This window comes from Ruditapes philippinarum, unplaced genomic scaffold (assembly GCF_026571515.1).
Source record: "Ruditapes philippinarum isolate M1 unplaced genomic scaffold, ASM2657151v2 ctg1604_1_1_1_1, whole genome shotgun sequence".
Classification (NCBI taxonomy): Eukaryota; Metazoa; Mollusca; class Bivalvia; order Venerida; family Veneridae; genus Ruditapes; species Ruditapes philippinarum.
Genome location: NW_026856935.1, coordinates 65,388 through 92,236, shown reverse-complemented (window position 1 = coordinate 92,236; position 26,849 = coordinate 65,388). Strand labels below are relative to the sequence as shown.

The window sequence follows — 26,849 nt, the reverse complement described above, 5'->3', positions numbered from 1 at the left end:
ATACTGACATGAAATATATGAACTTTGTTGTCCCCCACCTTTTCGAAAAATTAAGAGGGATATAGAAATGGGCTCTGTCCATTACACTTTTGTGTCTGGTCGATAAGAAAGCCATTCATGAAAGGACTTTAAAATAACTTGGCACAAATGTTTGTTGTTATGTGCAACGCCCAGACTCCTACCTCCAATGTCAAGGTCACACTTGGTTATTAAAGGTCAACATTGTCTGTTTGAGAGTATATGTCTTGCAGAGCTCCAGATAATTTTTTTGGCCAAGGGGTTTTTACCCCTCAAAATTAAGAGTGAGGGGTAAAATGCAAAATCTGAAAAACGTAAGGGGTAAAATCTGTCAAAAAGCATTTTGCATTTTTTATCAATAAATTAAACTTATTGTTTTTGTTTGTTTGTTTGTTTATTTTCTTTTTTTAGAAAAACCTTTACAAATAAAATACTGATTCAATGTGAAACAATACAAAACATGCCCTGTAAAGTCAGACTTTCAGAGTATACTGGAACTCAAGAACACAGCAAAATTATCAGGGCTTCCATTTTCAAAATTTGGAAGTAAAAGACTTCAAAATTTCTGATATTGGAAGTCACATTATATAGGTAATGAAGGAAAAGTATTAGATTTTCGGAAGTCACAGGCCAAAATGAAGGAGTAAATGACTCCTTAACTTCCACTAGTGGAAGCACTGAAATTATTTTATTTTCTAGGAGTCAATATTTTTCTTTCTTTATTTCTGTTGGCATGTACCTTATCATGTACTCCAGTCTGAACAATTATTGTTAAAATTAGAATTAAAAAATAATAAACAAGATTTTTTTAATCTTTCCTAAAAAGAAGTATTGGTCTGAGAGAAAATTGTCCGTAAATGCAGACTGGGTACGAAAATAGGGATGTACTATTCTCCGGTCCGGTCGCTTCCGGTCTCTCCCGGTCTATTTTGACCGGAATTTACGAGAGACCGGCGAATAGTATCATATTTTCTGGCCCGGTACGTGCCGGTCTTCTAAACATTATTCGATCTTTCTTGATGAAAATGTGTTGATATAAGACAATTTATTTTTCATATATAATGTATTTCGTTTCAAATAAATTGTTTTTATTATGTCTTTTTTGTTGTTGTTTTTAATAATTATATAATTTCATCAAAGATAAAAATGTAAAAGCGTATTAATTACGGGAAAAGATATTAATCATTTCATGTGAGCATAAAATGTTATAAATGAAAAAGCATATTAATTACGGGGAAGTCTGTTAATTGGGCAATTTTACAGCGGTTTGTACTTCTTTCATTATTTGATAAACAAGTGCAGCATTAATATTATATAACGACTAATATAGATCAAAGAAAAAAAAAATCCGACCTGTAAATAGAAAGTCTATAGCAAATGATGGCAATATTTAAAAAGACAATAATTGCAAATAAAAGTATTAAACAATTAAATGGTTATATATTAATTAATTGACTTTGATGGTCTTGTTTTTTGTTTTGTTTTTTTTTGCTGTTGTATTGCATTGTTTTGAAATTAAATATTTAGTTATATGAATAAAACATTATCATTATCACGTTACATTGCCTTTTTTACATTTTGTAAATGATAAAATATTTTTATAATGTTACATTATATGTATATAATATAAAATGTATATCATTATTTATAATTGCTTTTTTTTTGTGCATAATGTTGCTGTATATATGTTCTCTGTTATTGTTAAAATTATAAATGATTGACGATATTTCATGCCGATTTTGCCGGAAAAAATGTGCAACAGTCTTCTCTTTTAAATTATAACATTTTAATTTATACTTACAATTGTTAGTTTTTTATGTTCATCAATAATATCGTGATTATCAATGGCAATGTGTGTGTATTTGCGTTTATTTATACTCGCCACCGGTTGCCCATATGGGCGAGTCCTCCAGAAGAGTATTAGTCATTTTAGATTTTTGGAGGATAGTGCAATTACAGATACAGAAAGATGCCCCAATTCCAGAAGCTTCTCCTGGTTCTTTAGCGTGCCAAGTGTTTAAGCACCCATACACGGGACCTCGATTTAAAGTCTCATCCGAAAGATTGATTAGTAATTTTAGTTGGCCAGCCCGGGAATCGAACCCACAATGTCGAGATTACAAGTCTCGCGCTCTAACCGATTGAGCTATGCGGGCTGGCTGATCAATGGCAACGGGCATATAGTATCATTTATAATCTGTTTGTGTAACGCATGATCAACAACACCACACTTGTTTATTGTCCCTTATTATGTAATCACTATTGTCGAAGTCCCCATTATTAAATATCTTAAGGTATCTGTTCACACTTAATAAAAATGTGACACTGATTAAATTACCATGTTGATCATGTTGAGCATAATTGTTTTAATATACAGTAATTGTAATATCTGTTTTAATATATCATTTTCTTCATCTTTTATGATTTTTTTACCTTTTTTATGTTTTATGTGCTATTTTAATACTGAGTTATTACGTTTATTTTAATTATTACTATTTTTTATTATATAAATTTTAAGAATTCAATTGTCATGTTGACCGACGATTTTGAATTATTATCTGGAAAAAGTAAGTAAATTATGATTAATCTTTCAATACATTGTATTCATTATTCTTAAACAATTTATTTATTATTGTTTAAAAAAAATAATATCAATCAATTAAATAATTTATAAAATCTACTTTTAACTTAGAATCTCTTTACTAAACGCGAATAGCAAATTAAATAAATGATTCATCAATACCATAAAAATGTACCTTTTTATTCAATGATTGTATGTATTAATTGTTTTTATCATACTTAAATAAAATGAACTGTTAATATTATTATTTTTAGAATTGAACGTTTATGTATAGTTATAATAATAATAGATCTAATAAATAAATAAACTTGAGAAATGATCTGTGTTAATTAATCAGTGTAACCAAACTTAGTGACAAACATTCAATTTTGGGAAAAAAAAAACTTATTTATTTGTCACGATATCAAATAAAATTTTTATTCCTAAACCGGGAGAGACCGGACAATAAACGTGTGATACTATTCGCCGGTCTCTAGTAAAATCCGGTCTAAATAGACCGGGAGAGACCGGGATTTGCCGATAGGAGACCGGAGAATAGTACACCCCACGAAAATATTGAGTACAAAACTGCAGGTGAAAAACATGTTATTTTGTTGCAACAACAAAAGTGAAAGAAATTAAAATATATTTTTGTTTATATTGAGTCATAAGCATGTCAATAGATGCCTAAACAAACTTTATACTATGTTAACGACTGCGATGATTATCTGGCACAAATTTTATCAATAAATTCACAGGTTGATTACGGGAGTTACCTCCCTTCTGTACTTCCTGCTACTTTCGTTTTTGACAACAGAATTTTTAGTTTTCAATGCAATAAAATGGAAATATATTGTATTTTTTATGTTCAAAACATCCTCTTTCTCAATATCAAATGTTTACACGCTTAAATTTTGACATACAAGCGTATTTTCATTTTGTTGTGCATAACTGTGACGCACGAATTTTGAAAGTGATGCGTATTTTAGATTTTCTATGCGTATTTTACGCTTATACGCACGCTATCTGGAGCTCTGTCTTGTCCATAACTTTCTCATCCATCAAGGAATTTTAAAAAGACTTGGCTTAAAATGTTCACAATAATGTGACAGTGTGTCATGCGCAAATCCAGATGCCTACCTCCAAGTTCAAGGTCACACTTTGAGGTCCAAGCTTAACATCTCCTGTTACAGGGTATATTTTGTGTCGGTCAAAGAATTTTGAAATTAACTAGCACAAATGTTCACTATAATAAGACGATGGTCACATTTAGAGGTCAAATCCTAACATGATCTGTTACAGGGTTTTATGCCAAGTCAGGCCTAAGCAAATAAATTGGTGAATTGCCCATATACCTTCATTGATGGAATATTTACAGACCAGACATGAAATACAGTGGAACTGTCCAAATGTGTTCGAGAGATCGGTAGTTCGAGCCAACTGAGGTTGAACTATTATCACATAAGACATAGACCTAAAGGTTTTCTAGCCTACATCGGTCAAATGATAAATATGTCAATATAATAGTTTGTTAGTACATCAGTTCGTCGAATACGTCATTTCTTTTAGATATTAAGAATTGTTATTCCAGTGTTTTCAAATGAGAATTAACGGTACACTGTGTTAATCTACATTCATGCATATTGGGCAATCATTTTCCAAACTTGTTGAACAATGTTCAAAATATATTTCAATGTTTATTATGGGATAGTTTTAATTATAAACAATAAATAAATAAAATATCAAAAAACACATTTTACAGCAGCCTCCATTTGTAGTCGTTTACTAAAATAAACACAAGTACAAGTATCATTCAATAAATAGATTACACTGATACAATTCACGTTACATGCACCGTGGCTGTAATTAAAGCCATCCGGGTAAACGTCATTTATTTATTGCCTTTGGACATTCTACTTATTTCACGAGTTATTTTCTTTTTGTCGTTACTACAAACGGCAAAGAAACAATATTGACATAACAAACAAATCATTAATTGCCTTTATCACAATCACAAGGTGTTAAAAACATGTGTCGCCGGCTGTCACTTATTTAGAACATGTCGACCTGCAACTTTTGTTGTCTGTTTGTGTTCGACCGAAAAGGTGTGATTTTCACTATATTTCTGCCGAAGGGACCAGAGATCATGTTCCAGAGTTCGAGTGATCGGTTTTAGAGCGATCCGAGGTAGAACAATATATATTATATAGGAATTTTGCCGGGACTGAGCAATGAGTTCGAGCGAAGGGAAGTATTCGAGCGATCGGAGTTCGAGGGAACAAAGTTTAACTGTATATCCAGTAACACACCATACCCTATATTGTTTTTGTATTTGTCACATTTTGTGGGATTCAATATAGAAATGATAAGATTAAGTCACCAACAGTTTATAAGTATACAACATAATCTGTATGAACATAATTATGCAGATGAGTTTGGTTCTATAATGTTGGCTTAATTTGTTTTTGTTTGATTGGGTTTTACATCACACTGACATAGTCTATGTCATATGGTGACGTACCAGCTGTACTGGTGGAGGAAGACCTCAGGTGCCCTTCCATGCATTATTTCAGGCACAAACGGGCACCTGAGTAGAACAACCGACGTTCCGTAAGCTAGCTAGATAGCTTCCTCCAAAGTCCCTGTTGGGATTCAAACCCACGGTAGTGAGGGGCAAGTGGTTTGAAGTCAAAGACCTTAACCACTCGGCCATGGACGCCCCCAATGTTGGCGTAAGTAAGAAGTCAATGCTCTATGAGTTAAAAATCATGTTACCAATGACTTGTGCAGGAATTCATACATTCTCTCATTTAAATGGAATGTGAATGTTAAAAGTAGAATAATAATTGTCAATTTAAACTAGATTTAATTAAAAGTTAAATTTGTTTCTGCTGTTGAAACTATATGAGACTAACAATAGTATTTACTCCATCAATAGTAAAATAGTTGATTGATATATATGATCATTATAATTATTACATTTCTGTCTCAAAATTTTAACTTTATACCTGTATTTCTATACATTGCTTTTTAAAGGCCTATTTTGTCTTCGAAATGTTTTTATTTTTATTTCTCAGAAGATTTTATTTTTGGTTTCCTGAAAGTTACTCTATTAAAAGTAATTCATTGGTCAATTACCTGAACCATCTTTTGCTTCTGTTACCTTTTGGCAATTACTACAGTTACAGTGATTTAGTATTTAATACTGAAGTCAAAATACTACTTTGTTTACATTTCGTTACTTTTATTACAAATAATTTCACATTCAGCGCTACATTACCAAAGGTTACAAACATGTAAAATGCTCTAAAACCATTATGTAAACATAATAAAAACCATATTTGCCTTTTTTAAAGAAAAAAAAAGTTCAATTCTGAGGCATAATGTGTCTGTAAAAGAATGAAAATATCCAACCATTGTTAAATTAATCAGTAGATCTGATTCATTCTTCATTTTACAATTGCAATATGAATTTGTTTTCATAGTTCTTTTTCCAACAACACTTGTACCAAAGCCTGCACGCTGTATACTGAAACAGAATGTCAAACCAACGGGTAAATTTAATACGGGGCAAGAAGTTACATCAAGGTCTCCATTCTTTAATAAACATCTGAATGCACGGCAACGATCTGCGGTGACTAGAATTGTTCAGGGACAAGGGAGACCACTCCCATACATTCTTTTCGGACCTCCAGGTATGTAGGAGAAAATTTAGTATTTCCTATAATTTCCTGTAACAGTTAAGTATTATCATGTCATGAAGACTATTAGTTGTTATATTTTAACCTTATGCCGTCTGTAAATACTAATTCAGGTTATTTACAACTGTTTAGTTGAACCACTAAAATCCTGTGCATGCACAGTGATGAATTGAATTGTTGACAGGTGAACATTTTTAACTGTTACACCCCTATTATCGGTTATTTCAGTAAATGCAGCCTGCCACTATTCAGTAATCAAACTGCACTCAGCTGAATGTCTGATAGTGATTTTCATAAAATCAAATGTCTGTACGCTTCTTAGTGATATTGAATTGGTATTGTGTAAATTACAGTTCATATTTAAAACAGTGGTAAAAATGTTATAAGTATGTTGTTGCAATATATACATGTATTACAGTTTAATTGCAAAGCATTAGGTAACAAAACAGTTTTTGGTCAAAACTGTTGTCCTTCTGTATCTGGGATAATGTATGTAGTTCCAAATGTACCTTTGGGCAACAGTTTTGACTTTTCCACAAACAACCATGAAATAACTGTACTGCTTTCATAGCAGTTTTCTGGCCCCTAACAGTTTTCTGGCCCTATATAACTTTTGTACAGTACAGTCTATTTTTACCAGTAGGGAATCTATGTTACTTCATCAAATCAGAGAGACATTTGTTTTCTATGCAACACAGCAGTTAAAATAAAATAGCGAATTATATGTTTTGAAGTTTTGTCTGTTGTTTAAAGTTACCTTAGAGAACATATACGACATTTAAAAATAAACACCACCTGGGGAATTCTAGTTTGAATGGCAATGCGCAATAACTGATATCCCATTCCAGTTGATCATGTTTTTAACAATATATTTGCAGACAACATGAAATAGGTGAGGAAGTTCTATTTCTTTGAAAAAATCATCTTAATATTTCTTACTGGTACTGAATTATATTCAAAATAAAAAGGTCCATAAAACTGCTATGAAATTTTGAATAAACATGAGAAAAGGTGTTACATTCAGGCCTATATTCCAATTAAAAAGTAAAGTAAAAGAGCAACATTGAAAACATGGTCATGCTAGACAGGTACCTAACTTTGATCTATTAAAGTTTTGTACTTGTTCGTAGACAGAATTTTATTTTATTTGTTAAACGTGCAATTTGGGAGCCGGAAACTGCTAGGAAACCAGTATACTGATTTAAAGAAGAAACTTTCAACAGTTATAATAATTATTATCTTGAATGGACTTTTCCATCTTTCAATCAGGACATAACAGTTCATCATTTGTAAGGGAAGTTTTTAAGAAATGTACTGACTGAAAAACAAACAGTGCAGACCATGTTCAGATGGCAAGGATGTACTGGTTGTGTGGGTAGATTTTATGACCAGCAAGCTTAGAATTTCAGTATAGGAAAAACAAGCAAATGAAACAGATAAATGGTTTTGAAGTTGTTTGAATAGAAAATTCTCGAGGAAAATAATTTTGAAATATTTCTTCTTTGTACAATATATAAAGAGACAATGTGTTAAAATTCAATAAAGACATGAATCTGGTTTTGTAGGTACAGGAAAGACTGTTACTGTGGTAGAAGCTATTCTACAGATTTTCACCAAACTTTCATACAGTAGAATTATTGCATGTACACCCTCTAACAGTGCAGCAGATCTACTGGTAAATTTTGTATCCTACTATCTATATACTGCTTTTTATTCATTTTGAAAATTATTGCACATAACCTATTTTTGTTTATGCCTTTTAGTCTTTATACATGATGTCTGAAGATATGACTATTAAGGGTGAAATGTTTATTACATTTGCCTTGTAACAAATACAGAAGCTTATGCTATGATATGCAATGTTGTATGTGATAGAATTGGTCCTAAAAATTGGGCTTTACTCATAAGACATGGTAAAGAATTGAAGTGTGCCTTTCATAGATATATCAGGTATCACCTATTATTTTCACCTGTCTGTGTGCAGACAACTTTGACCTTGGTTTAAACATATTTATTTTTTCATCAAGTTACATTAATATTCACATCAAACACAAAATTTATACAAAATCATGATAAAGTGGATTGAACTGGAAGCTCAAAGCTTATTGTAATTCTCTCCACAATTCTGACCTTGGCTGTAAAATCTTCATGTTACATGCTAGGACTAACATACTTACAGGACACAACATACTTCTTGATGAAAACTTCATTTTAACATTCTGAAATATTAAATTACCCTCTTTTTGACCATTACTATCATAAAGTTTAGACATTTTAAATTTATGACAATTATTTGATAACAGATATGGAATAAACACATTTTGATTTAGAAGCATGCAATGTTTTAAAATATTTGTAAACCCAGCATGTTTTTTTTTGCATAATAAATTGTTTGCCTTTGGACTTGTGAGAGTGATGACCTTTTACCTTTATGAATGAAAATTAAATGTGACACAGTCATGTTTCAGGTTGCTGTTTGATATCAGCTTAGTATGTGTTTTTCATTAGGCTGTCATACATTTGTATTTAAAGGAACTCCAAAACAGTCCAAAATTATAAAAAAAACCCATAAAAATGATAAAATTGGAATTTCTTACTTTGATCATTTGAGGAAAAGTAGTTACGGAAAAGATGATTGAGAAACATGAAATTATATTTTTGTGCCATTCTAAGCCAGATTTGAGTGAAAAATCATTGTGATGTTTTTAATTTTTAAGTCTTTTCATACATGTGAACTTTTTTTGATGATCAAGTGGGAGATTTTTCTTCAAAAAGATGGAGATTTTAGAATTTGTAATAAACAAAGTAGGAAGTACTGACATCATAAATAGGGAAATTTCTTTGGTTTGTGAAAATACCCCTTATTTCAAATAAAATCTTTGAAAATATGGCTGCAGAAAGTGTATGCTTTTTTCACAATTAAAATAATAAGTTATTTGCATAGACCTACATCATATGGTACATATATCTCAGAAAAATATTTTTTATCATGTCAAAAAAAGTCCCTTTATCAGTTACAGTACATGTAAATATTTTCATCATAATATAACAGATGTATAATTTCAGACTCAGAGGTTACATGAGAGTGGTTTAGTAAAGACAGGGGATCTTGTACGACTGAATGCTCAACAAAGGTCAGAACAGGTGAATACATTTGAGCCGTGTCATGACAAAACCAACATAGTGGGTTTGCGACCAGCATGGATCCAGACCAGCTGTGCATTCAGGATCCATGCTGTTCGCTCACAAACCCTATAACAAGTAGAGAAACTGATAGCAAACAGCATGGATCCTGATCAGACTGCCCAGATGCGCAGGCTGGTCTGGATCCATGCTGGTCGCAAACCCATTATGTTGGTTTTGTCATGACATGGCTCATTTTAATATGTTAATAAATCAATGTCAGATAAAGTATGTGAATGCAATTGTATAACTAATAATAGAGCACACTGGGTGTTTAAGAGTGTGAACACATTGTCTTAATATTTATAATTACATTATAATTTTAAATACTCTAATGTCATCTAAATTTAATGACAAGTTTTCTTATAGTGTAACAGGAAAGATATGACAATTTGTGTGTTTAATTATACATGAAAAGTTATGACAACGATGCTACTAAAAGAATGTTTTAGTGTTAGAGAACTTTGTTTGTTTATGTATATTGCAATGATTTGCCAAGATTTATTTCAAATTTAATAATCTTTAATTTTGTAAATAAACTTGAAATTAGGCATTGTTGGAAGGTACATGTATGCACTATATGCTTAATTTGAGCTATTGTGATCACTCTTTGTCTGTCTGTCCATCTGTTCAAGTGCACAATAGGATACTTGTTGGTACAAGGAACTAGGTAACAATGAAAGATAAAGGTTCATCTGTGCTGTGGGTATAAAGTGGTATTATTGGCTATATTTAACACAAGAAAAAAAAGAAGAAAAAAACATCCATTCATAAAATAAAGTATAAATGTCCATCCGTCTTTCACATACATGTATTTTTAAAACAACACCTTCTTTGCCTCTGGGTTAGTATTATCGTAACTTCATAGAACTGTTGTGATCTTATTTCAAAGTTGTGTATTCCATAAATAACTCTTGTTGTGATGTCAACAAAAAAAGAAAAACTTAAAAACTCCTTGTTGGTCAAATTTTAATACTGTTTTAGGTGATCTTTTGTCAATATCAATCAAATTATTTGATATAATAAAGAAAACAACCTCCCCTAGTTGGTGTGGTATTTTTACCCTGTTTTTATATAGGGAAAACATCAATTAAATCCTGCTCTCTAAAAAAACTACATTGTAGTCGTTTTTGACACAGAAATGATATTTTAGTGACTATTTACTTACTTTATGCATATTCACCTTTTTGTCAGTCCTTAAAAATAGTTATTATTAAGGTATCTATGAGAATAATGGTTTTTAAATCTTTATTTTTCTATGATGCTATTTAACCATAAAATGTGTATCATATATTTTATAATATATAATAAATTGAGCTGCGCCATGTCAAAACCAACAAAATGGGTTTGCAACCAGCATGGATCCAGACCAGCCTGCACGTCTGCACAGTCTGATCAGGACTCATGCTGTTCCCTATTTTCTTTACTGGTTATAGGGTCTGTAAGCAAACAGCATAAATACTGATCAGACTGCGTGGATGCGCAGGCTGGTCTAGATCCATGCTGGTCGCAAACACACTATGTTGTTTTTGTCATGGCGCGGCTCAATTATGATTATATGTTTGCTTTGGCAGTCAAGGTCTATCATAGCCCTCCATTCTTTAAATCATTTTGTTGAATTGTCAGAAATTCAGCAGTCATTTGCTGCTCATATGAATTTATCAAGAACTTACTACAGTGGTTACACACTTACACCTTTACATTTGTGTTTATTTCGAATTTTACATGAAATTGACACAAGGAGCAGGAAGTATTAGTTTTGTTTGTACTGTTGGAAAAAAGCGTAAAATGAAACAAACAAACAAACAAAGTAATAAATTTGTACAAATATCAATATTACAATATCATTGTGTTTGTCAGGATTTACCAGATAGTATAAGACCATACTGTTCAGTCGGAGACGATCTAGACCTGGCATCTAGGTACAGAATTCTGGTGAGCACGTGTGTAACTGCTGGCACCCTGTACACTCTAGGGATAAAATCTGGACACTTTACACATGTATTTATTGATGAGGTACGTTCAACAAAATAGAAGTAGTTACTTGTTATATTTTGATACACTTGCATTTTGAATTATTTTTATCTTTGTATCATGTGTAATACATTTGAAATTTAAAAACTGTGGATTTAAGGGGAGTTCTAGCCTCTTGACAAAGGGATCTTGGGTTCAAGCTCTAATTTTGTCACAACCTTGTTTCCATTTATGACACCCGACTGGTAAGTTCCAGAAAGCAGACTTGGAATGTGTGATATACATTTATGTTAAGTTTCCTCCAGAAACCCATGTTGGGAAGTCACACTAGTGATAGTGGAGGAAATAAGTTCAGAATGTACCAGAAGTAACTCCTGGTTATTTGTAATGCAAACATGTTATGCTGCAGAACAAATGACCTTGATGGAAGGTCCTAATCATAATTCAAGTTTGAGATGTTACAAGTTGGGGAACTTGCAAAGCCAGGATTTGCACCTGACCAACCAGTTTTAGAGACTACAATTGTAATTGAGCAAATCTTCTCCATCATTTTATAATAAGATAGTATGTCTTACAATCTGTGTAACTTTTTATAAAAAGAAAGGAGATTTAAGTTGGTTACATTTCATTCACAGTTATGAGTCTGCAATGAAAAGTTTAGACGTTAATAAATGTTATAATTTTAGGCTGGGCAAGCCACAGAACCAGAGGCTCTGATTTCTTCATGTCTTGTTTCACATACAGATGGACAGGTGAGTAAAAATGTCATTTTGGTTTTGCCTTTCCTGTCTGTTAGTCCTATCAGAGATTCTGTTTTAGCTTCGGTTTAACGTCACACCTTCACAGGAAATAGGTTGATTTTCCAGCTTTACTGATGAAGGAAGATTTTAGTTGCCCTTCTGTGCATTATTTCAGGCACAAGCAGGCAACTGAGTAGAACTACCGACTTTCCAGCTACCTGGAGAGCTTCCTCACATGAAAGACTCCAAAGTTTTGGTTGATTACAAAACCACAGGGTTTAGGGGGAAAGTGGTTTGAAGTCAGTGATGTTAACCACTTGGTCAAGGACGGTCATTGACATTAATCACTCGGCCAAGAACAACCCACAATCAGAGATTAAATGTCTTGAATTTAAATGCTTTTGATACAACAAATAGGAAAAAAATACCAAAGTTATTTCTTGTGACTTTATATATTGTCAAATGTGAAAAATTGAGTCAAGAGATAACAAAATCAATGGCTTAAAGGAAGTCAAATTAGGTCAAAAGTCTAAAAACAAAATTTGAAAATTTTACATCAAAACAGAAAAATATGAAAAAGATAACAAAGACATATACGAAGAATTAAATTAGAAATCAATGTTTAGTGTGCTTCATAGATCAATTTGAGTATAAAGCATTAATTTTTAACACTTGTCATCTTTATGTTATTTTTCACCATAAAAATTCTTATTCTGAAAAAAACTGTGTGACTAAATGATGTGAAATATTGCACATATGAGCAGCATCATGACAAAACCAACATAATGGGTTTGCGACCAGCATGGATACAGACCAGCCTGCGCATCCGCGCAGTCTGATCAGGATCCATGCTGTTCGCTATCAGTTTCTCTACTTGTTATAGGGTTTGTAAGCGAACAGCATGGATCCTGATCAGGCTTCGCGGATGTGCAGGCTGGTCTGGATCCATGCTGGTCGCAAACCCATTATTTTGGTTTTGTCGTGACAAGGCTCATATGTTATTGGTATAGACCCGCAATAAAAAGATAAAAATAATTTTATAGTGCAAATGCTATGGTAACTGCCCGATAACACTTGCCTGATAATTATTTTTGATATCAGGTCAGTAACCTGATATCAAAAATAAGCCCCGCCCATTTTAACAGACTTTTTTTAATTGCTTATACAGATATTCTCATTTGAAATAATCAGCATGTGAATTCTACAATGTTATCTCAAACCATTACATCAATATGCAATTTTAATTATTATTATTTAGATTTCAATTTCAATTACGAATAAATTAGAGCACCAACTAAATGAAGTGACGTCATAATCTATATTGCAAATGACATCATCGATGTCCACGTCATACTATACATGTATACATAACAAACTTGCTAGACAATTTTCTTTGAGAACTTGTAAACTTTATTTCGCCTGATTATTATTTAATAAGTGAATAAATTGTTCCGTTAAAAAAATAAGAGGCATGTTTGTGTAGCCGCTTTGACTTTTGTTTGATTAAAATTATCATGAACTTTTGAACTTGACAATTCAAGGCAGAAAGTGCAGTAAAGTTTATTTTATTCTTAGGGATTTTTTGGATCGATGTTTAAAGGTAAGAATCTTATCGTGTTAATTATGTTGTATCTTTTAACACAGGAAATAATCTCGAGTCAAAAGGAAAAATGGCCGCCATTTACAAATTTTAAGTTTCAGGGGCGAAGAAATTTGTTTTCAAGAATTATTTCTTTGAACAAAAATACCCCTTTCTACAAAATTTGCTATTTAAAAGTAGATTATTTTGTAATTTTGACAGTTTTTATGTGTAACATGATAAATAGAAAAACATGCTACTGTCTTTTGATATTAATTTTATCAGGCTCGGCTGATATGGGCAGAAAGGGCTCGGCAAGCCTCGCCCTTTCTAGCCCATATCAGCCTCACCTGATAAAATTGATATCAAAAGACAGTAGCATGTTATTCTCTATTTATAGTCCAGACATTCAAAGAAACTTCCGTCTGTCTGTCCGTCTGTCAGTCCGTCCGTCCGTCCGTCCGTCCACAAACTGGATCCCGCGATAACGCAAAAAGTACTAAAAATATTTTTATGAAACTTGATATATGGATAGATGGCAGTATGGAAATTATGCACGTCTTTTTCTTTTGTTCCTATGTTGTAAATTCTGGTTGCTATGGCAACAAATAGTCTGAAAATATGGCAAATTTAACACATAAACTGGATCCAGTGATAACTCAAAAAGTACTGAAAATATTTTTATGAAACTTGAAATATGGGTAAAAGGGAGTCTGGAGATTATGCACATTCTTTTCTTTTCTTCCTATGTTGAAAATTCTGGTTGCTATGGCAACAAATAGTCTGAAAATATGGCAAATTTAACACATAAACTGGATCCAGTGATAACTCAAAAAGTACTGAAAATATTTTTATATAACTTGAAATATGGATAGATCGCAGTCTGGAGATTATGCACATCTTTTTCTTTTCTTCCTATGTTGAAAATTATGGTTGCTATGGCAACAAATAGTCTGAAAATATGGCAAATTTAACATATAAACTGGATCCAGTGATAACTCAAAAAGTACTGAAAATATTTTTATGAAACTTGAAATATAGGTAGATAGCAGTCTGGAGATTATGCACATCTTTTTTTTTTCTTCCTATGTTGAAAATTCTGGTTGCTATGGCAACAAATAGCCTGAATTTCAAGATTTCTGATTTAAATTTTTCAGCTTTTTCACTATTAGTTCTTTATTTCTTAAGGTGTTTACTTCAAACTTTAAATATAAGTTTCTGGTCATCAACCACATCATATGTGACAAGGTTTACAACTCTAGCACAAAAATTATCAGTATTACCTCCCTTGAACTTAAAATTTTTATGAAAAAAATGTTGTTTTTTTTAAATAATTTCCTAATGTATCTACTTCAAACTTCATATATATGTTTCTTATTATCACTCAACATTTTTGAGAAGGTTAAATACTCTAGCAAGACTATTTCCACAATTATGACCCCTTTGAACTTAGATTTTTTTCGAGAAATTGGTATTTTTTACTCCAACTTCTTCATTTCTTATAGGATTTACGGTACTTTAAAATCCCACATCGTAATAATATGACAAGGTTGTATAAACATAATTTCCTTACAAGGCAGGGAAACTTAACACATTACTGTGATATAGACAAACTTAGAACTCAAAAGATTTAAGTTCATTCATGTCATTCATTCACTGGTAAAATTGAATGGCCAAATTGGCCCATCAGAATGTTGCTGGGGTTCTAACCGGTAGGGGACTTATGGATTGCTTGCAATACTATGATAATTGCTTGTTTTTTTATCATATATTTTGATTTGTTATAAAAATAAAACAAAAGAAAAGAATACTCATTTAATAAAGTGAAAAAGTTGTATGAACATTTAGCAATTACAATTGTATGAATTGTAAGCATTTACTTTGGTAAAGAATAATTATTTTTATTTCTTTTCATGAATTACTATGCTAAATTTTTTAATAATTAAGATAATTTAAAAAAAAATGTATTTGAAAATTTAACATTCCAGATTACACTAGCTGGAGATCCCCAGCAGTTAGGACCAGTACTGATGTCAAAGTTCAGTAAGATGTATGGACTAGAATGTTTTTGAAAATTTAACATTCCAGATTACACTAGCTGGAGATCCCCAGCAGTTAGGACCAGTACTGATGTCAAAGTTCAGTAAGATGTATGGACTAGAGTTATCTCTCTTGGAGAGACTTATACATACACCGTTATATGAGAGAGATGAACAGAAGTTTGCTGACCACGGTGCTTATGACCCCCTACTGGTATGTTCTGCTTTTGTTACATCTTAGAGTTTCTTGTAGTGATCCAACCGCCTCCGTGGTCGAGGGGTTAGAGTCAATGACTTCTAATCCAGTTACCTCTCTGGTGTGGGTTCGATCCCCGGGAGATGCTTTGGTAGTTTAGCACAGAGGAAGGTTGTCTAGTACTGGTGTAACTCTCCAGGAACGATAGCTAGGGAAGTACCCGTCTATATGACTGAAATACTGTTGGGAAAGGTGTAAAATGAAACATACAAACAAACAACTGTTGTAGTGCTCCTTATTTGCCTTAGGCTCTGTATAAACGGTGACATTAAGTTTTAGATGAGTGCTGGCTTTCTGTATATTTCTGAGAAGTGCTGTATGACAGAACAACTCTTGTGTTCTAGTTCACCATTAGCCTAGTGGTGTCTACCTCTCATCCAAGGGATCAGTGGGTTTGAGCCTTATACTTAGGTCATGATTATGCTTCCTTATATTGTACCAGACTTGGTTAGTTAAATGAAGTTAACTTGAAAGTGATTAATAATATTTCAAGAACTGGTTACATAATTAATTTTATGTAGATATATTAAAAAAATAAATATGGGGAGAAATTAACATTTCAGAAACAGTCTACTAGTATGTATGTAAATTATTCATGATACACCCGCTGATTTTGCGACTGTAAAAATGGTATAGCATGGCCATGCATATACATGTACATGTATCTCCACATGATGTCATTGGCGTTCTACAAACATTGTAAACATGTGTTAAATGTTAACATTACACCATAGACATGACAATAAAAATTGATTCTTGTGTACATTAAACAGTTTTTATTATGCCCCCACATTAGTGGCAGCATTTAGATGTACCCTTGTCCGTCCGTCTGTCCGTTCTCTTTTGTGTAGCACGTAACTCAAAAAAAATTTGACCTAGAGTCATGAAACTTTACAGGAATGTTGATCAGCATGTGAAGTTGTGCACCTGGGTATTTTCATCAGGATTTATTTAGTATTTTTAGAGTTATTGCCCTTGACTTATTAAAAATTTGCAATTTTCAATTTGTGTCGCACGTATTTTTTCTCAAAAAGTATTTGACCTAGAGTCATGAAACTTTACAGAAATGTTGATCAGCATGTGTAGTTGTGCACCTGGATTTATTTAGTATTTTTAGAGTCATTGCCCTTGACTTAGAAAATGTTTGCAATTTTCAACTTGTGTCGCATGTAACTCAAAAAGGATTTGACATAGAGTCATTAAACCTTATGGGAAAGTTGCTCAGCATATTTAGTTTGTTCCTAGGGTTTCGCTTGTGGATTTATCCAGTATTTATGGAGTTATTTCCCTTGACTTAGTAAAAAACTGTTTCATTATGTTGTTATTTGTTCCTTGAGTGCTTGAGTTAGAATCAACTTTACAGGAATAATGATCAACATCACTTAATTACAGGACTAATGATTCACATCACTGTGAAGCTATGAACCTGGGACTTTGCATGTGGATTTTTTTCAGTTTTGTTAGAGTTATTGCCCTTGACTTACAGTAGTATAAATTTGCAATTTTCACCTTGGGGTTTGCTTTGGGATTTATTCAGTATTTGTAAAGTTCTTGCCCTTTACTTAGTAAAAAGATTTTTAGTTTTCAAAAAATATTTGACCTAGAGTCATAAGATTGACAGAACAGTGGCGCGGTGGGGGCACCCGTGTCCTATGGACACATTTCTAGTTTTGGATTTGTGATAAATAGAATATTATATTCGTGAAGGCTCACATACTATAATTTTATTCAACTTGTCCAATAACTTCATTATTAAACCTACACTTATTCAATATCCTCTATTAAATAAACATTTCAGACTAAATTCCTAGAAACAGTGTATATTTTCCATTTGATTTTATGTTCTTCCTATGTAATCAATGATAATTTCAGGTAATGAAGTTGGTAGATAATTACCAGTCTCAAACAAGTATTAATGATAATTTCAGGTAACAAAGTTGGTCGATAATTACCAGTCTCACACAAGTATTAATGATAATTTCAGGTAATGAAGTTGGTAGATAATTACCAGTCTCACACAAGTATTAATGATAATTTCAGGTAACAAAGTTGCTAGATAATTACCAGTCTCACACAAGTATTAATGATAATTTCAGGTAACAAAGTTGCTAGATAATTATCGGTCTCACACAAGTATTAATGATAATATCAGGTTACAAAGTTGCTAGATAATTATCGGTCTCACACAAGTATTAACCCATTACTTCATGAGCATTTTGTGAAAAATGGCTATTTTCATTGAAAAGTCTCCCGTTACAAGTTCAAATTGCTATAATACTATAAAAACTGCTTCAACACTAATCAAACTTGGCACAAATGTTGACTGGACCATTGCCCTTGCAACAACATGCTCAGGCTTAAATTTTCTGTTAGCATGGCAACGAGGGGACATCTCAAAATTGCCAAAAATCACTATTTTGCATTGATTTTTTCCATCAAAATTGATTTCAAAGTGCTGCAACTTCTCAATGGATTGAGATAGAGTCAAATGCTTTTCAGCGTTGGTTACACGTTACCTTATGATCAATCTGGGGTCATTTATAGCCTCTCACAAGTCCAAAATTTTCTTGGCGTTGAGGGGGACTCCGCCCCCCTTCAAACCCCCCAAACAGAAGGGGGCACATCCCCCTTCTGGCAACCCCCTGGTGTATCATTTGGTTGAGGGGCCGCGCCGAAAAAGAGGTCACTTTTTTTAACAACATTTCTCAAACAAAAACAAGTGTTGGGGGCCTAAATAAGGCATTTTTTCACCATTTGAGACAACAAAAAGGGGGGGCGGGTGAAAAAGGCGTTAAAAGGCGTCTATATAACGTAATGGGTTAATGATAATTTCAGGTAACAAAGTTGCTAGATAATTACCGGTCTCACACAAGTATTAATGATAATTTCAGGTAACAAAGTTGGTAGATAATTACCAGTCTCACACAAGTATTAATGATAATTTCAGGTAACAAAGTTGCTAGATAATTACCGGTCTCACACAAGTATTAATGATAATTTCAGGTAACAAAGTTGCTAGATAATTACCAGTCTCACACAAGTATTAATGATAATTTCAGGTAACAAAGTTGCTAGATAATTACCGGTCTCACACAAGTATTAATGATAATTTCAGGAAACAAAGTTGGTAGATAATTATAGGTCTCACACAAGTATTAATGATAATTTCAGGTAACACAGTTGCTAGATAATTACCGGTCTCACACAAGTATTAATGATAATTTCAGGTAACAAAGTTGCTAGATAATTACCGGTCTCACACAAGTATTAATGATAATTTCAGGTAACAAAGTTGGTAGATAATTACCGGTCTCACACAAGTATTAATGATAATTTCAGGTAACAAAGTTGCTAGATAATTACCAGTCTCACACAAGTATTAATGATAATTTCAGGTAACAAAGTTGCTAGATAATTACCGGTCTCACACAAGTATTTATGATAATTTCAGGAAACAAAGTTGGTAGATAATTATAGGTCTCACACAAGTATTACTGATTATTTCAGGTAACACAGTTGCTAGATAATTACTGGTCTCACACAAGTATTTATGATAATTTCAGGAAACAAAGTTGGTAGATAATTATCGGTCTCACACAAGTATTAATGATAATTTCAGGAAACAAAGTTGGTAGATAATTATAGGTCTCACACAAGTATTACTGATTATTTCAGGTAACACAGTTGCTAGATAATTACCGGTCTCACACAAGTATTTATGATAATTTCAGGAAACAAAGTTGCTAGATAATTATCGGTCTCACACAAGTACTAGTATTACTGATAATTTCAGGTAATGAAGTTGCTAGATAATTACCGGTCTCACACAAGTATTAATGATAATTTCAGGTAACAAAGTTGGTAGATAATTACCGCTCTCACATGAGTATATTGACGCTACCATCTAGATTATTTTATCATAATGAACTATTACCACAAGCTGATAGAGGCCTCACACACACATTCTGTCAGTGGTCTGAGCTGCCTACACAAGGTGTTCCCATCATATTCCATGGTGTTAGGGTAAGTGTACTGCTCAGTGTATTATTACTTTTAGTTCATTTGATTGGAAGAAAATTCGAGCTATTCTGATTGCTATGTCATCATTTTATTAGTTATGTTGTGGAAAAACTAAAATGTAGCTCATTGTTCAAACATATTAAAAGGTATCAACAGGAAACTTGGAATACCGGCTTATCATGACAAGCTGCAGTTGTAAGACAAGGGGCATTATCCTGAAAAGCAATACTTTTTAGGAGTTATGCCCCTTTTAAACTAATATTTGCAAAAATTGGTTATTGATGAGCATTGAATGTAACAGATAAGCTGTGTTCGTTTATAACTTTAAACTTATACTTTGTAAATGATTTACATGTATTCAATGTTATGTAAAGGTTGTAAAATGTAATTTAAAAGGACTCAATGTAATTGAAATGTATTCAATGTTACATGTATATATATGAGCCATGCCATGACAAAACCAACATAGTACATTTGCGACCAGCATGGATCCAGACCAGCCTGCTCAGGATCCATGCTGTTTGCTTACAAACTGTATAACATGTAGAGAAACTGATAGCGAACAGCATGGATCCTGATCAAACTGCGCAGATGCGCATGCTGGTCTGGATCCATACTGGTCGCAAACGCACTATGTTGGTTTTGTCCTGATGCGGCTCATATCATTTTTGATTGTAGGGAGCAGATCTACGAGAAGGTAACAGCCCATCTTGGTTTAATGCCATGGAAACAGTTCAGGTTGTGAGATATTTACAGAATATATTAAAAGATGACAGTCTACATGTTACCTGTGATGATATAGGAATTATTACACCTTATAGAAAACAGGTAAATCTCACTACAGTGTCTTTTTTGCAAATTTTTCAAGGTTTAAGACCGATTGGGTATCCTGGTTAAGTTTCCCTGTTGTTGTTAACAGTGATTTTTACTGCCTCTTTCAAGGGATCAACAATTTAGAAATTCTGGGTTAAGTGCTATTTTATGTAGAAAGATGTTAAAATTAAGTTTGTAAGTTTTCAAACTTATTTTGTTTAGTTTATACAAATTTATTTTAGTTCTATTGTGTTGAAAGCTATAAGCTTATTGAAACACTCTAGAATCGGTTTCTGAAACCAACCAATACTCAGCAATACTAAGCAATGAATGTAAAGTTTCTTGCTCAAGGAAACAACTGCTTGTCCCTGACGGGGTTTGACTCCATGCAGTAAGTTGCGGTCAGCAATCCTTAAATTACTAGTCTGACGGGATAACCACTCAGCCATGACACTTATTTGCACTTTGATTTTTCACTTCTTTATATTTAAAGCTGTCCAAAAGTCGAACATTTGAATTTTTCTACACACCAACAGGAGAACTGAAAACTGTCAAATATGCAAAAGATAAGAAAGAAATATACTCATAATATATTTGAAAATTGATTTATTTTTTTCGTGTGATTATTAGCCCAAATTGTGTAAAATAAATTTGAATACTTGCTCTTTTGGGGTCATTCTTTACAATTAGAATAATAATTATTCTGGAAAAAGGAAGCAAGAGAATGATAAAAAGATCTTTGGTCCAGACGTGCATCGAAAGGTACATCAATCTCGTAAAGATATTTCCAGTCATGTCATGTCAAGAAAACCTCCGTGGAGTTCCTATAAACATTTAAGAAAATTCATTATTGAAATAGACTTGAGTAAAGAGTAAAGTCTGACTGTAAGAATGTGTATATATTATTGGACAGGCATAGGCCTGATTTTTGGCTGCTGGCATTCAAATTTTAAGTAGTTCATTAACAGTTTTATAAGATTTCTAACGTTACAATATTTGACAGCGGATACATGAAAGAAAACATTCTTTTTTAACTTGACATTTTCTAGCGTATTTCTTGTGGGAAATTTGTATGATATGTCAAATGTGCTACAAATTTTAGAAATGAATTTATTATGGTGATAGTTAATGTTTTATCGCCTTTATTCTGGGGCTGTATGTAAAAATTGATATTTTATTGCCTTTATTTTGAGGCTACATTTAAACAGCTGATTTTTTAATCGCAGGTTGAAAAGATTCGTTTGTTGGTAGATAAACTAGGAGTCGATGAGGTCAAGGTCGGGTCAGTGGAAGAATTTCAAGGTCAGGAGCGGCAGGTCATCATTATCTCTACTGTAAGTTCTCTGATATGTGAATAATGTGCTTTCCTTCCATTTCTTAATGTTTTGTATTAACTTTATTTTGTCAGTACATGTACTTATAGCATATAAAATTGTTATTACTGAAAACAAAATTTTAATAGCAGAAAAACAAATAGCAGAAAAGTATTTAATGATAAATGTTATTATAACTTGAATTTGTATATTACATTGTATTGTTAAATCAAAATTTGATACCGCTGTATATTAAAAGAAAGTGTAAAATATAAAAAGTTCTTTCCTGTGGATTTGATTATTTTACTGTTATTGGATATATTTCATTAAAAATTTGAGATCATATTTTTTAGCTCGACTATTCGCAGAATAATCGAGCTAATGCAGTCACCCATTTGTCGGCGTCGGCGTCCCTGTGGTTAAGTTTTTGTATGTAAGCTGGTATCTCCATAACTACTGAAGGGAATGGATTGAAACTTCACACACTTGTTCTCTGTGATTATCTAAGATAATTGGCACAAGTCCTATAACTGATTTGCTTTTTTTCATAATTATGCCCCTTTTTCGACTTAGAAATTCTTGGTTAAGTTTTTGTATGTAAGCTGGTATCTCGATAACTACTGAAGGGAATGGATTGAAACTTCACACACTTGTTCTCTGTGATTATCTAAGATGATTGGCACAAGTCCCATAACTCTTATTTGCTTTTTTACATAATTATGCCCCTTTTTCGACTTAGAAATTCTTGGTTAAGTTTTTGCGTGTAAGCTGGTATCTCCATAACTACTGAAGGGAATGGATTGAAACTTCAAACACTTGTTCTCTGTGATTATCTAAGATGATTGGCACAAGTCCCATAACTCTGATTTGCTTTTTTACATAATTATGCCCCTTTTTTGACTTAGAAAGTCTTGGTTAAGTTTTTGCGTGTAAGCTGGTATCTCCATAACTACTGAAGGGAATGGATTGAAACTTCACACACTTGTTCTCTGTGATTATCTAAGATGATTGGCACAAGTCCCATAACTCTGATTTGCTTTTTTTGCACAATTATGCCCCTTTTTTGACTTAGAAATTCTTGGTTAAGTTTTTGCGTGTAAGCTGGTATCTCCATAACTACTGAAGGGAATGGATTGAAACTTCACACTCTTGTTGTCTGTGATTATCTAAGATGATTGGCACAAGTCCCATAACTCTGATTTACTTTTTTGCATAATTATGCCCCTTTTTCGATTCATAAATTCTTGGTTAAGTATTAGTGTGTAAGCTTGTATCTCCATAGCTACTGAAGGGAATGTATTGAAACTTGAAAGGTTTGTACCTTTTTGGACAATTTTATGTACTCATATAGGTAACCATTATTATACTCAATGAAACACCCTTGTGACAAATTTTCGAATAGTCGAGCGTTACTGTCCTCCGACAGTTCTTGTTTTTTATAAAATTATTTGGCTCATTTGTAATATGTCTGATTCCACTACAAGTGTGTTTTTATTGTGTTTATATATTTTTACTGTTTATATTACAATAATATGTAGTAAATACCATTTACAGGTTAGGTCTAATGAAGATTTGATAGGATTTGACAAGAAGCATACTATAGGGTTTTTAAGTAACCCAAAACGTTTCAATGTGGCAATAACAAGAGCTCAAGCTCTACTAATAGTTATAGGAAATCCCTATGTTTTAATGCAGGTTTGTGACTTTTGTTGATATCATACTGTAACCTAGCTGCTTTTTCTGGTTTATAGAGACTAACATAATCATTTCAGAGGCCCACATGGAGGATCGGGAAACCAAATGTGTCAGCCTCGTTAAATAAAGGAGTTACTTACTAACTTACATCATAGGTTGTTGTTAAAAGACATTTTACATTAATCTCAATTCTAACATGCTTCACACTATTCCCCTGTCAAGAAGGTAGGGCAATCAAGTGCATTACTATGCGAAATATGCACAGCATAAAGAATGGCTGCTTACACATCATATGATGTTAGATATGACGTCAATTAAGGACTAGTCTTACTGTAATGCTTTCCTGCCAAAAAAATATAACATTGGTCCATACTGTAGCAAATCTGTTATCCTAGAGTTATTTTTTCAAAATCTTGGGCATCAGATTATTTACAATTACCCTTCCTTTATTGCTATGTACTTTATTCCGGTTGTAATTGGTTAAAAATATCATTGAATAACAAGATTGTGAAAAAATGCGATTGGAAAGGGCCAATTGATTATGACATTGGCCAATTTTAGAACTTATTTGGCAGGAAAGCATTACAGTAAGACTACCTTAACCAAATGATGTTTAAGAAATAACATCGTCCTGAGAGGTGTATATCGGCTGTTTAACACCGATTTGGAGTTTTGATGCGTAGGAATTGACCACGAAGGCCGTAGGTCCGAGTGGTTAATTTTGTCGCATCAAAACGACAAACCGGTGTTAAATAGCCGATATACACCTTTCAGGACGATGTTATTTCGATTCTAACACGATAAAATAAGGAAAATCACTAAAGTTATTTTTCAAGCGGAAATAACTTCCGGTGCCGATTTTCGTATAACGCTGTTCGATTTTCGCACCCTACTGTTGCGAAGATATAGAAATTATTAAACAAAAGAAATAATAAGAAAAAAACGATATTTTATCAAGTTTTCAACGTCGTATTGTGTTTACATCAGTGCTCCATTTATCATTCTTGTATGTATGAAATAACATCAGCTTGTTTATGAATGAGTTGTTTACTTAGGATGACGTCATTACGCTGCTTACGGATTGGCGCCGTTTTGTCAAAATATTTATTAACTGATATGGATCTAATATATGGCGTTAGTGTATGCGAGATATTATTATACCCCCAAAAACGAAGTTTGGGGGGGTATATAGGAGTCACCCGGTGGTCGGTTGGTCGGTCGGGCGGTCGGTCGGTCCAGACGTCCGTTGCATTTTCCTTGTCCGGACCATAACTTGAAGACTAATGGTTGGAATTCAATATAACTACATACAATGGTCAAGCACATTGAGAGGAAGTGCAGTGCACAAGAACCATAACTCTATCTTGACTAATTACAGAGTTATTGCCTTTTGTTACTTTTCCTTGTCCGGGGCATAACTTGAAAACTACTGGTTGGAATTCAAAACAACTTCATACAATTGTCAAACACAATAAGGGGAAGTGCAGTGCACAAGAACCATAACTCTATCTAAAGTAATTACAGAGTTATTGCCCTTTGTTACTTTTCCATTGCTTTCTTTTGTCCGGACCATAACTTGAAGACTAATGGTTGGAATTCAATATAACTACATACAATGGTCAAGCACATTGAGAGGAAGTGCAGTGCACAAGAACCATAACTCTATCTTGACTAATTACAGAGTTATTGCCCTTTGTTACTTTTCCTTGTCCGGGGCATAACTTGAAGACTACTGGTTGGAATTCAAAACAACTTCATACAATTGTCAAACACAATAAGGGGAAGTGCAGTGCACAAGAACCATAACTCTATCTAAAGTAATTACAGAGTTATTGCCCTTTGTTACTTTTCCATTGCTTTCTTTTGTCCGGACCATAACTTGAAGACTAATGGTTGGAATTCAATATAACTACATACAATGGTCAAGCACATTGAGAGGAAGTGCAGTGCACAAGAACCATAACTCTATCTTGACTAATTACAGAGTTACTGCCCTTTGTTACTTTTCCTTGTCCGGGGCATAACTTGAACACTACTGGTTGGAATTCAAAACAACTTCATACAATTGTCAAACACAATAAGGGGAAGTGCAGTGCACAAGAACCATAACTCTATCTAAAGTAATTAAAGAGTTATTGCCCTTTGTTACTTTTCCATTGCTTTCTTTTGTACGGACCATAACTTGAAGACTAATGGTTGGAATTCAATATAACTACATACAATGGTCAAGCACATTGAGAGGAAGTGCAGTGCACAAGAACCATAACTCTATCTTGACTAATTACAGAGTTATTGCCCTTTGTTACTTTTCCTTGTCCGGGGCATAACTTGAAGACTACTGGTTGGAATTCAAAACAACTTCATACAATTGTCAAACACAGTAAGGGGAAGTGCAGTGCATAAGAACCATAACTCTATCTAAAGTAATTACAGAGTTATTGCCCTTTGTTACTTTTCCATTGCTTTCTTTTGTCCGGAGTATAACTTAAAGACTAATTGTTGGAATTCATTATAACTTCATACAATGGTCAAGCACATTGAGAGGAAGTGCAGTGCACAAGAACCATAACTCCATCTTGACTAATTACAGAGTTACTGCCCTTTGTTACTTTTCCATTGCTTTCTTTTGTCCGGAGCATAACTTGAAGACTAATGGTTGGAATTCCATATAACTTCATACAATGGTCAAGCACATTGAGAGGAAGTGCAGTGCACAAGAACCATAACTCCATCTTGACAAATTACAGAGTTATTGCCCTTTGTTATTTTTCCTTGTCCAGAGCATAACTTGAAAACTACTGTTTGGAATTCAATACAACTTCATACAGTTGTCAAGGACATTAAAAGGAAGTGCAGTGCATAAGAGCCATAACTCCATTTTGACAAAATACAGAGTTACTGCCCTTTGATACTTTTCCTTGTCTGAAGCATAACTTAAAACGTACTGGTTGAAATTCA

The 26,849-nt window shown here is 33.1% G+C and overlaps 1 protein-coding gene across 2 annotated transcripts in view; it reads left to right on the top strand.

The window, feature by feature from the left end:
• LOC132748188 (RNA helicase Mov10l1-like) overlaps positions 1-26,849 on the top strand; it is a 44,902-nt gene that overhangs the window by 10,654 nt on the left and 7,399 nt on the right. Inside the window, exons 12-21 of one of the 2 annotated variants that reach the window (XM_060737748.1) lie at positions 6,064-6,273; positions 7,845-7,954; positions 9,346-9,423; positions 11,323-11,478; positions 12,123-12,188; positions 15,844-16,008; positions 19,900-20,073; positions 20,749-20,898; positions 22,110-22,217; positions 23,751-23,891. In XM_060737748.1, the coding sequence (XP_060593731.1) occupies positions 6,064-6,273; positions 7,845-7,954; positions 9,346-9,423; positions 11,323-11,478; positions 12,123-12,188; positions 15,844-16,008; positions 19,900-20,073; positions 20,749-20,898; positions 22,110-22,217; positions 23,751-23,891 (1,358 nt within the window). Of the gene's footprint in view, positions 1-6,063; positions 6,274-7,844; positions 7,955-9,345; positions 9,424-11,322; positions 11,479-12,122; positions 12,189-15,843; positions 16,009-18,202; positions 18,690-19,899; positions 20,074-20,748; positions 20,899-22,109; positions 22,218-23,750; positions 23,892-26,849 lie in introns of those variants that run through there. The other variant, XM_060737749.1, reaches the window with a different exon arrangement.